The sequence below is a fragment of the Zootoca vivipara genome, chromosome 13 (genome assembly GCF_965207765.1).
Source record: "Zootoca vivipara chromosome 13, rZooViv2.hap1.1, whole genome shotgun sequence".
Classification (NCBI taxonomy): Eukaryota; Metazoa; Chordata; class Lepidosauria; order Squamata; family Lacertidae; genus Zootoca; species Zootoca vivipara.
In genome coordinates this window covers 28646270-28658595 of record NC_142596.1, presented here as the reverse complement: position 1 = coordinate 28658595, position 12326 = coordinate 28646270, and the positions used below count along the sequence as shown (strand labels likewise).

The following is a 12326-nucleotide window of genomic DNA, read 5'->3' as shown; positions in this document are numbered from 1 at the left end:
GAGGAACGGCTTAGCTGGGCATGTTTAGCCTGGAGAAGAGAAGGTTAAGGGGTGATATGATAGCCATGTTCAAATATATTAAAGGGTGCCATATAGAGGAGGGAGAAAGGTTGTTTTCTGCTGCTCCAGAGAAGCAGACACGGAGCAATGGATTCAAACTACAAGAAAGAAGATTCCACCTAAACATTAGGAAGAACTTCCTGACAGTAAGAGCTGTTCGGCAGTGGAATTTGCTACCAAGGAGTGTGGCGGAGTCTCCTTCTTTGGAGGTCTTTAAGCGGAGGCTTGACAGCCATCTGTCAGGAATGCTTTGATGGTGTTTCCTGCTTGGCAGGGGGTTGGACTGGATGGCCCTTGTGGTCTCTTCCAACTCTATGATTCTATGATTCTACCTGTGGCTCCTAGAAGCTGTCAGCATGTGACAGTGGCCACATGCTAGGAATGGCTTTGACTGAAACCAGGTGAGGGTAGCCAAGGGTCTCAAACCGTTGGTGAGTTAGGGACTTGCATGCAAAGATAGGCTCCGGTGGGTTGAGCAGACAAAACCAATAGTGGGTCCAATGGTCAAGAAGGCAGTTTCTGCACATGCTGTAGAGGGAGGTGAGGGGCAGATGGGGCTCATCAACCTGGAAAGGTAGCCCATCTAGAAGAAGGACAAATCTTATCCTAAAGTCCTGCTGTCTTGTGGGATATCTTTGGGAGAAGAAAGGGCTAAGGAGTAAATCCTACACAAATCCAGAGTGGATTCCTCAAGACAGTTGGATGGCACCTTGTATGCCTTCTTCCAGCTGCTCCTGCAGCCAAGCTGGTGCCAAACATATTGCTCTGCTTTCTTTTGGACCACATCAGTAAGACTGAGTGGGGAGTTGTGTCATCTGGGTAGCCTAGGACCCCCCATACACATTGCCCGGGCATATGCCCCAGAAAGGTCACTCCGGTGTTGCTAACACAGTTGTTTGACTTCACACCTGGAGGCACACACCACTGTCTCTTGTGACTTATGCCAACAACTCTGCAGGCTTCCATGGTGTGGTAAAAATGTATAGTAAAAAGCTATTCTCCTTCTCTCAGACACCAGACCTCATGGGCATCCAATGCAGCTGAATGTTGGGAGATTCAGGAAAGATAAAATAAAGTCCTTGTTCATGCAACGTGTTGTTAAACTATGGAAACCACTTTCCCAGGAGGCAGTGATGGCCACCAACTTGGATGACTTCAAAAGAGGATGAGAATAATTCCTGGAGGAGAAGGCTATTGATGGCTCCAAGCCACAATGACTCTTTCCCCTATCAGAGGCAATATGCCTCTGAGTGATACCAGTTGCTGGGAATCCTAAGTGGGGAGGGTCCTCCTCCTGCTGCTGTTGTTGCACTCAAATCCTGCTTGGGGACTTCCCAGTGGACGGTGGCACTTGGCTGGCTACAGTGAAAAGAGGATGCTGGGCTAAATGAGCATTTGGCCTGTAATGAGCAGGCTGGCACAATAGAACAGAAAAGGGGCACCAAGGGAGTAATTAATCTGTGCTAAGGGAGCTGGAGCAGTGCTGTCCCCTTGCAAGGCAGCCCTGCAGAGAGAAAGAGGGGCAAGAGAAAGACACAAACGCAAGCACGCACTCCGCGCACACACCGCACTTCCCAGGAATAATCTCTGCAAAAACACCAGGTTGAGCCAGGCTTGCTTTGCTCCATCCAGGACTTGTCAAAGCCCGAGCAGAGCCTCCTGGCTCGACCTGTCAGTCCCAGTCTTGTGTTTTCCTGACTCCCGTAAGGGAGCCGAGGGGGGAACCCACCAGTTACAGAAAATGATTTACAGGAACGCCCAGGCTCTCCATTTCAGCAGTCTCATGTGGACCATAAAAATATATTAGAAAGGAATAATCTTTATCTGGACTGGAGCTGCGAGCAGAGCCGCTTGTCCAGCGGAGAGCAGCAGCGAGCTGAAATCTCGCTGCTGCCGCTCTTGGGCAGCCAGGCCGGACAGGAATCCTGGGAAGGGTTTATGGACGCCTCGAATCAGGACGCGCCACCATTCCCGTCTCCAAACAACGCGCCTGTCAGATGCTCAGAGTCAGCCCGCGAGTGCCGTCGCCGTCGCCTGGCTAGGCGAGCAGGACCTAACAAGCCCCTCCGAAGGAAAGCCTCCTCCGTGCAAGGAGCCCCTTCCCAAGTGAAGCGTGAACTCGGGTCTCTGGCTTCCCTTCTCAACTTACGGGCTGTGCAATCTGCCTCGGCCGGAGGAGAGTAGTGGTCAAGAGCGGGAGCGCTGAGCAGAGGGGCATGTCCAAATGCCACTTCCGACGCAGCATGGCCAGAGCATTGCTCACGGAAAGTCCGGACAAAGGATCAGATAGGCGCATCACACGGAGGTGACATCGTTAATTCCGTCACACAAACACACACAGAGCACCCAGGCCAGGTAGGCCACTGTTGTTCCCAAGGGGGAAACTGGGGCAGAGAGGAAGCCACGTGTCCCGAGCCAACCAGCGAATCGAAAGGCAGAAGCTGGGCGCTTTGGGACGGGTGTACCCCATTCTAGAGGCAAACGGCTCTGAACCCCTTCACTGCGTCCGGCTTCGGAGGCGGAGGCGGCTGGCTGTCCTTGAGCCTCCATCTCCTTAGGCACCTCTTGGGACCGGGCTGGCCGAGAAAGCTCCGGTGGACCCTTCCTAGCAGGGCAGGGGCTCTCTGGGTGGGCTGCCGGAGCTACCGGTAGTAGCTGCCGGGCCCGCTGCTTCGTCCCCGCCCCAGCAGACAGCCCTCGCCGCGTCCATCCTCCGTCCATCCCTCCCTCCCTCCCTCCTTCGTCCCGCCCCGCCCCGCCGCCGCCCCGCCTCCTGCTCAGCACCCAGCACAAACTTTCGCCGGGGACTCCCTCGCTCGGAAGCAGCAGCAGCAGCAGGAGCGGGAGCAGCAGCAGGAGCAGCAGCCTCGGCTGGGCAGAGACGTGGCCCGCCCGGGCGGCTGTGCCATGCGGGGCTCCCCCCGAGCAGAGGCGGCGGCTGGGGGGCCGGGGGCCGGCAGGAGCAGCAGCAGGAGCAGCGGCGGCGGCGGGCCGTGCGGCCGGGGGGGCGGCGGCCGGCGGGCGGCTGACAGGATGCGGCCGTGGCTGGGCACGGGCAGGCGGCATGGCCCCCCCGCCTAAGGGCCCCCCCGCCCGCAAGCTGCTCTGCATGTGCAGCCTCTCGCTCTGCCTCACCTACGCCTGCTACAGCCTCATGGGCGGCCCCGGCGCCCTCCCCTCGTCCCCGCTCGCCCCTCAGGGCTCCCCGCTCAGCCCCTCTGCCGCCGACACCCCTCCGCCGCACAACGGGAGCCCCGCGTGGCTACGTACCCCTTCGCCGCCCTCTGTCTCCGAGGCCACCGAGCCCACCCGCGCCTGGACCGAGACAGACCCACCCTCAGCCAGCAGCCCCAGCAGCGCCCCGGACCGGGACCTCGGTGTTGGCAGCGCCAGCAGCAGTAACAGCGCCAGCGTCGCTGCCGCCGCGGGCTACGAAGCTGCCGCCTCCGCCTCCGCCGCCACCGCCACGCCGGACTACGGGGAGAAGCGGCTGCCGCAGGCGCTCATTATCGGCGTGAAGAAGGGGGGCACCCGCGCCCTCCTGGAGGCGCTCCGAGCGCACCCCGACGTCCGCGCCGTGGGCACCGAACCCCACTTCTTCGACCGCAACTACGATAAGGGCCTCGACTGGTACAGGTGAGCAGCGCGGGGGCGCGGGAAGGGGGCACTCGCCGGGTAAAGGCGCCCAGAGGTTGCGCTGACACCGAGGAAGAGCGAGCATGGGGGTCCACCTCACTCAGTATTGTCCACACGGGCTGGCGGCGGCTCTCCGGTGATCCAGACAGGGTCCTTTTTGCAGCCTGACCCGGAGATGCTGCCGCGGTTTGAAACGGGGCCTTTCTGCTCTGGCTCGGAGTAATGGCTAGGACTTTCCGGCGGCCGGCCTTGAGCCTCCTGGTGGTGGCCAGAAAGCAGGGCTGCCCATGTCGCCGAAAGGCCCCTGGGCCAGGGCGACTGGAGCTTGCCCCCTCCGGAACCAAGCTTGGCCTGGGTGGGTGGCGGGCTCCGTCCCTCCCGGACAGGAATGTCCCCTCCGAGGGTTCGATTTCTCCTTGGGGCAGTTCACCTTCGCTAGTGGCGGGTGCCACGCTTCTTCGCGTGTGGCGGGGCTTTTGCCGCCACGTGTTGCCCTACACCCTTGGCTTGGGAATTCCAAGGGAGAAAGTTCGTTCTCTCCGGGCGCTTTAGAGCAGCCTCTCGCCCCCACTTGCTTAGACGTGTCATCCTGCAAGCCAGGAACCTAGGTTGGGAAAAGATCACCTCCCTAAGAGGCTAGGTAGTGTGGTCTGAGAGCTGCTCCCGCCGCGGAAGAGTGTCAAAGCAAGCGAGGCATGGAGCTTGTTTGCGCAGCGCTGTCCATGGTCCTGAAAGCCGCCCTGTTTTGGAGAAGGGACCAGCAAAGCTTGCGACGGACCAAAAGACCGGAGCGACTCTCCCTGCCCATGAGCCGCAGGTGGCTCCTTGCTTGTCAAAACGCAGTTAGGGAGTCAGGAGTCCTTGTAGTGCCACAGGGGCGCTCAGCTCAGCTCTCCTCATGAGAGCCGCGTGCGCGTGTCCCTTTCATTTTAAGAAGATTGTCCAGCTATTCAAAGCTGATCACAATATTTTGGAGATGTCCCCAGAGAAAGTCATGCTGCGTTCCACCCTCCCACTCACCCCTGTTCCAAGAGCAGCAAAGTCTTAGACCTGGTCGAATTTGGGGTTGGAAAGCGCCCCCGTGCCCCTGTGCAATTGATGGGAACCCCTGAAACTCAATCCTGATCCCCTGGGATAAGAACTTTCTGTTGAAACGCTCGGAGTATTACCACCACCACCACCCGGTTTTGCAGTAAAATGCTGTCCAAGTTGCGGTCTCCAAAATGGGCTCTTCTGAATCCCTTCCTGGGGCAGAAAGCAGAAATTCCTCAAGGCAGGCTGAGTTATGAGCTCCGTGCGAGGTGTCGCCCTGTCGAGCGGGGACTCTACTTGCCTCTAGGCAAGTTTTCTGAGGGAGATTTGAAGGCTTCAGCCGCTTCTCAGGTTTCTGTGTCTGAGCGCTAAGCCTCTCCTTGTTCAGGTGCCAAGGAGTCCGAGGAGGACCGGGTTGCTGCTGGGGGGAAAGGAAGATGCCCGCAGCCACTTGCCTGCGCTGTAAAGGTGAGAGGAGCGGGCAGGAGGAAGGATGGGGCCCTCTCGGATGGGGCGTCCTCAAATAGCCATGTCTTCATTTTATTGAGGGCGCCCCTCATGTGTTTTTGCTGAGGTGTAAATTATTATTATTGTCTTTAGTTCGTTAGTCTCTTGTTACGCACAAAGGTCTCCATGTGATTTGCAACATATTTGAAAGCTTCAATAAAAATGCACTATAAAACTTACGCCAAGTGCATGCAGTTCATTAAGAAATATAATAAATAGGTGGACCGGAAGGGCCAGTGCGAGGCAACCAGTTTGTTGCGGGCGGGGGCCACAGAGGCGGCTTTGCTCTGGGGCCTTCCTGCTTTGCGAGTGCCAGAAATGGGGGACGCCTGGGGGGCTCGCTCGGCGATAGCCTCCTTCTCCTGAAGAAATAGGTTTTAGACCGATTATGGTGCCAGAACAGCAGCAGCAATAGCAGCTGGGGGTGCGTGCGTGGGAATGCCCTAAAGGGATCCAGGGCATCCAGACCCACCGCGGGTGCAGCTGTGCCTTAGCTCCCGCTTCTCTTGGGCAACTTGAAGTCTTCCTCTGGGGCATCCGAGAACAGGAGCAATTGGTGGATGCCCCGGAAGAAACCTTACAGTGACACGACGCTCCCGTTGGTGTTTCCAGGAGGGGGTTTTCTCCCGGCACATCGCCTTAGATGTAAAGGAGAGGCTCGTGTCGTTCTGTCTGGCGTGCACGAATCTCTTTGGAATGGTAGTTTACAAATCCGGCCCCCAGACCCCTTCCAGAGGACAGTTCCACAGTTCTGCTGCACAGAAGAACCCTTTGCTCTCCTTGCGCAACGGAGTGGATGGAGGAGCCACAAGCTGCCTGATGATCGGCTCTGCAGCCGGCCCCTCCTCCTCCTCCTCCCCCCCCCCATCCCCGCCTGGGCAACGCGAACACCGATGCTTCCTCCAGGCTGTTGATCCCACATTCTCTGTCATTTGCTCTGTGTGTGGCTAATCCGGTTCAGTTCAGAGCCAATTATAATTGTGTGTCTCCGAGTCTAAGATATCTGATTGTGTCTGTATGGCTTCCCGTGCACGTTGCAGAGAAATCAATGGAGTCCCTTTCTCGACAGGCCCTTTCTTTTCCAAGGGTTGTGGGAGCCTTGGGCTTGCTGTGCCAAAGTGTCATGCCTGGGCCAGGGATTTAAGCTGGGGTGCCACCCATGCATATTAACAGGCTGCTTCTTACTGTAGTGTATGTGATAAAGCAGAACTGGCTGTACCCTCCAATAGCTCTCTCCTCTCCACCCTCCTTGTCACCAAACAACCTGCTTAGAAGGTTGTTACACTGAGTAAGGTTGTTGCAAGAAAGTGCTGCCCCATGCTAGATTTCACAGGGCCCCACCCCATTTCACCCCAATTAAAGGACAGGCAAAGGCACACACTGCCAGACAGCATCCAAATGCTGGCACAGATACATTTACCTGGTTAGCTCTTTCTTCCACATTTGCACAGCCTATAATATCACAAGACAGCTTTTCAAGGTGCACAACCTTTTAATTCAAGGCTAGTTAAATGTGTAAGGCCTGTTCTTTTGATGCAAAGTTGCAACAGATTCCTTTCAAGCTGCTGCTTTTTCAGTTTTTTTTAATTACTAATCCTAAAGTTACCTGTCAGGTTATGTCTATCTAAGGACATGTGAGCAATGGATCAACCTTACATGCAGGTGGGTGGGCTACACCAATTACCGTACTCACAGCTAAGCTGAGACAGACACATTTCAATGGGTCTACTCTGAGTAGAAGGGACGTGGGTGGCGCTGTGGGTTAAACCACTGAGCCTAGGGCTTGCTGATCAGAAGGTTGGTGGTTTGAATCCCCGCAACGGGGTGAGCTCCCATTGCTTGGTCCCTGCTCCTGCCAACCTAGCAGTTCAAAAGCACGTCAAAGTGCAAGTAGATAAATAGGTACTGCTCCAGCGGGAAGGTAAACGGCGTTTCTGTGTGCTGCTCTGGTTTGCCAGAAGCGGCTTAGTCATGTTGACCACATGACCTGGAAGCTGTACGCTGGCTCCCTCGGCCAGTAAAGTGTGATGAGCGCCGCAACTCCAGAGTCGTCCACGACTGGACCTAATGGTCAGGGGTCCCTAGTTGGCTGCAATGCTTTCTGTCTAGACTCTAGAGTGTTTTGTTACTCAAAATCATCTCAAGGTGTTTGTGTGCTACCAGCTTGCATATTGAGCACCCCAAAAATAATGAGGTTGGCTGTGACATTCAGTTTTGGTGTCTGTTCCAGTGGCCTGTTTTCATGCATTTATTTTTCCCACAGCTCAGATTTTGGTGACGAGGGGAAAGTGTGCATGGTAGGAGTCACTTGAGGTTGCTTCCAGTTGGAGAACGTGAATTAGCAAAGGAAGATGGCAATAGGCAGAGGGGGGATGACTCAAGAGCAGAATAAAAGACAATCAGTTCAGCTGCCTACACAACTCTCTGTTTTGGAGGCCCAAGTGCTTGCTGACTGTTGACAGTCCTGAGCTATCTGCACAGGAGAAGGTTGTGCTGTGTGATGGTTCCTTTTGCCTCGCAGTTGACACCACCCAGTAGAGCAGAGTAGATTCTCTTTCTGAAAGACCACAGAATAGTGATCACCAAAGGAGAGTTGCCTCCATCTAGTGATTGAAAACTCTGCACACATAGCAGCAGAGTCCATCCTGATACTTTGGGTATGTTGGGCTCCACACTGTCTCTACAGGAAGGAATTGGCTACTTCTGATAGACACTGGTGACATAATGCTCTCCGATGTGGGCATGTCCTGTGGCATCTTCTTCTTTCTGGTCAGAAAATAATGATTTGTTTTGCAGAAATCCCTAGAATTTGGGGGTGTTCGTCTGCACTTAGATTACATCTTTGTGGTATGAGGACAACAAAAATAAAAATAGATTTTGCTTGCCTTTATGGTGACCAATATACTTCTGCTGTGAGGCCAGAAAGACACACTCTTCATCATTTCCTACTCAGGGATCAGAAAATCTCACTGCCCCTTCTACAGCTTATAATCATCACTCTCATTGAGATGCCTATTTGGACAGATGGACTTCTTATATTAATCTATTTGTTTAAATTAGAACAGATGGGAAGTTCTTCCTGTTAATGTAAACTGGCTTTTTTTTGCTTAAAAAAAAACCCTTTTATCCTTTCTGTTTGCTATATCAGCAACAACTACAGAAGTTCATCGTACATAACTGGGCAAGTGCCACCCCAGCCTGGCACAAGGACATCTCTTTCCTCCAAGCCTTCAGTCTTAAAGAATAACCCTGTGTGATCTGAAAGCTTCCTTCAACCAGTGCTTAGTGCCTGAAATGCTGCTTCGCGGACTCTGTGCGCTTGGCTTACTGAATGACTCTCTCATTCATTGACCGGATAATTTACTTTGAATATAGTCATAAACATAGAAATGCAATGGGTGCGGTTGCGAAATGGAGTCCATTTTCTGCAGGCCCCCTTTGATGGGTTCGGCTACAGGACAGACTTGGAAGCCTTTGGGCTCTCAGCAGCCAGGAGAGCTGGCATCCGCAACGCCTGCTCCTTCCTGTTAACATTGGAGAGATTTTGAAAGCATCTGGACTGGGGCAGTGTGTTTTTCTTCCTGCCTGGTGATATAAACCATTCCAACCCCTTGGCAGTTCCTGCATTTTGGCGGATGCTTCTTGAGTGTCTGGAGGGGGAAGGTGTGTTCTATATCCGCTCGCTTCTTATATCTTTGGGAAGGGCTATTGATTTTCTTGGCTCCTGCTGAGCGCTGTTCTGTATCGCCGAGAGAGGAGGGCTTTCAGGTGCATCATGGATCCGTTGCACTGAGGATGTCTTGGGCTGTGGAGGAAAACAAACAGCCCCAAAGATCCATGGGAACACATGTGCACCCCTGCTGCTACTTATTACCTTTTGATCCCACCTTTTTTCTTCAAGGTGGTGCTAGGGTGGGGCTCCTTTCAGTGAGGTCTCCTCATCTAAGAACCAAGCCATCTTTGGGTCCAAGAGAGAAGCAGGAGGAGGAGGAGGTTGTAAGCATGATGTAATTTAAGATATACTGTGTCTAAACAGCAAGTCTGTAGAGACAGGTGACAGGTTAAAGGTACCAGGATATTCTGTGAAAGTGGAGGTTTATCTGTCTTAACCCCATGCCATGCCCTCTTCTGCAAGCTGAGTTGCAACCAAACTTCCAACCTATTGGCCATGACCTTGCCAATAATGTATTCGGATGGCACTCCTGTTTATGGTTGGGAAAGGCTAAAGTGCATAGAGGGTTTTTAACCCATATTTTCAGAAAGCCGATATACGAGGTGTGGCAAAGGAAAAACAAACAAACAAACAAACAAAACTTCCAACCTATTGGCCATGACCTTGCCAGGGCCCATGCTATGAAGAACACCATCTGCAGGGGAAGGCCGCTCCCCTTGTGCCTTGCTTATGAATGGGCAACCAACACAGACACAATGCCAACAGATGATGATGATTAAAGTTTCTCTACCACCTTTCATCTGAAGACCACAAGATAGTTTGCAATATAAAAAGACAAAAAATACAGGATTGCAAACAAAAACAATACCCGCCCCCCCATACGCAGTTTAAAAGGTGAAGGCGATTGGGCCGCATCTGGCCCACGGGCCTTAGGTTGTCTACCCCTGCAATATGGCATATCTCATGCCAAAGGCACTTATGGGCAGTGGCCAAGGTCTTGGGACTGCAGTAGAGATACCGGTAGCTCAATGAGCTCCTAACTGGCCAAAAGGAGCTCCACTCAATGGGAAATCTGAAGTTTCACATGTGGGCTGAGCTGCATGTCCAATTTGGCTTTCCTGCTCCCCCCCCCCTTTTTGTGTAAATGTGAGAGGCACATTGAGTGTGAAGCAGGCACCCATTTTTACGCCCCTTGCACCCCCTACTCCATCATCCATAGGCTCCCGCGGGAGGAAGGGCGAAATAGCCATGCACTAAATAAAAAGACTATTCTCTGGTTTAGGCAATGGGGAAAGTCAGTAGTGGGTGCAGTTAGGTGAATTAACTGGTCTATAGATATGCAAAAAGCAGGGCCCCTCCCACGCCCCCTGCCTGCTGCAGAAAGAGCAGCATTCACTGCACCCTGGGAACAGCCAAATGACTTGCCTCCTAGGAGAACTGGAGGCGAAGGCCTTGAATGCTCCAAGTGAGAGCTGTGGCGGCGGCACACGGCAACACAAATTGGTGACACCTTGTATTGAGGGAGGACTGAATCTCCTGTGTTGCTCTGTGGCTTTCTTCCTTCCTCTTGTTGTCATGGGGACCTTACCCCTTTTTTCCCTGAGTTATTATACTGTGCACTTCAGCAGAAATTTTATTGCTTTTGGGGCTGGTGGGGCTCATGTGGGACATTTTTCACTGCTCATGGTGCAGTGGTAATTTCTTTCAAATGATTTTTGCTTGAAGTGGTTTCAATGAATTGAGAAGGGTATGAGTATGAATGAACGGCTAAGCTTTTAGCACCGAATCCAGCGGAGGGACACACACCATCAAACTTCCTCGAGCATTCACTGTGGATATTATAATTTTGCTGGCACTACATAAATAGGCAGCGGGCCACCATAATTTAAAATCTTCTTTGAAATCTGCTTTTCTATCCTCTTTGTAATGTATTGCATGGAGTCCCCAATGACCCCCAAAGTTTCATTGGCAATTTATTTCCGCTATCCAAAGTTTTAACCTTCATCCTGTTATCCAAGCCCTTTCTTCCTGCTGCTGTAAAGATTAGGCTGTAAGGAGCTGGGAACTTGCCTCTTGCCTTAGATCTTCAAGGGTGGGCAAAGTGGCCTTAGTTCAGCCTTCCAGGCCCTCTCTATAGCCCTGGGGACTTTTCCCAGGCCATGTCCAATCCCTGGTCCTGCTTCACATGCTCCTCCAGTGTCCCTGCCTGTCTGGAATGTGTCCTTGGATTGTCACAATTGTGCTTGCCTGGGTAGAGAGATGTACACTTAAGAGAGCTCTGTGCCCTGCATGGATGAACTGCAGCTACTGTATAGTCACACCTGTTACCCTGCCAACACTGACATGTGGCCCCTGGATGGCTGCCCATGAGGAAATTTGGCCCTCAGGTTGAAAGAGATTTCCCAACCCACTGAAAGGAGGTGCCTGAGAATGCTGCCACCTGGGGACCTCCCCTACTGATGGGTCCCATAGTCCATTGCCTCTGCTTCATTCCAGCCATGCAGGAGACAGGTTGGCCCTTTTGCCTGCTGGAAATCTTTAGCATTGTGGGTGCCTGCAGCCCTTTCCACATAAATGCTTGAGATTCCTGCTTCCACCCCTCTCCACACCCCATGAGAGCTACTGAGGTCTGGTGGATGCAAAGGTAGGCTTTGATTTGGGAGACTAGAACCCCTCTACCCATTCTTGGCCATTGCCCCTGGGTAGATCAGTCTATCTATCATTCTCCCAGCCTCTGTTCCTCATCTGAAAAATGGGGAAAAAATTAGAGCTATGCATGATTTTGCATATTTGCCATGCAGGTCTAAAACCACTGCTGTGGAATGAGGAAATCAGTGGAGAGAAGGTTCTGCCCCCTTAGCCACTTCTGGTCACCCTACTGGAAGCAACTTTCCTTCATCTAAGTGAGCCATCCTGGACATATGAGGAACAGCTGAAGGAGTTGGGAATGTTTAGCCTTGGAAGGTTGGATGGCCATCAGTCAGATATAGTTTAGCTGTGATTCCTGCATTGCCGGGGATCGAACAAGATGACTCCTGGGGTCTCTCCCAACTCTTCCATAGAATCATACAGTTCTATGATTCTATGATATTGCTGGGATCCCCCTGCACACCTTTCCTCTTGGCTTCTGTCAGGCACCAGAAGGCTGTCATGCTGCAGCAGGCTTTGCAAAACCTTCTGCACCTTCAGAGGAATCTAAGCTCCTGGGGGCAAACCTGCTCATTGCAGGCCCTTCTTCCCACAGTCTTCATCCTGGGAACTCTTCATTCCAATCCTATTCCATGCTTAATGCTGCTGTTTCCTTTCAATGTAATTTATCTCAAAAGTGGTAGAAAGAACCCCTTTTTTAAAAAAAGGAAAACTCTTTTGAAAGATGGAGACAGAATTTGTAGTTATATAAAAAGAATTGGCTATTTCT

At 52.7% G+C, this 12326-nt stretch overlaps 1 protein-coding gene across 1 annotated transcript in view; it reads left to right on the top strand.

The window, feature by feature from the left end:
• The first annotated feature begins 3005 nt into the window (after positions 1-3005).
• Positions 3006-12326, top strand: part of LOC118092996 (heparan sulfate glucosamine 3-O-sulfotransferase 4-like) — an 87386-nt gene continuing 78065 nt past the window's right edge. Inside the window, exon 1 of the mRNA XM_035131701.3 lies at positions 3006-3696. Coding sequence (XP_034987592.3) covers positions 3125-3696 — 572 coding nt within the window. The 5' untranslated portion in view covers positions 3006-3124. The remainder of the gene's footprint in view (positions 3697-12326) is intronic.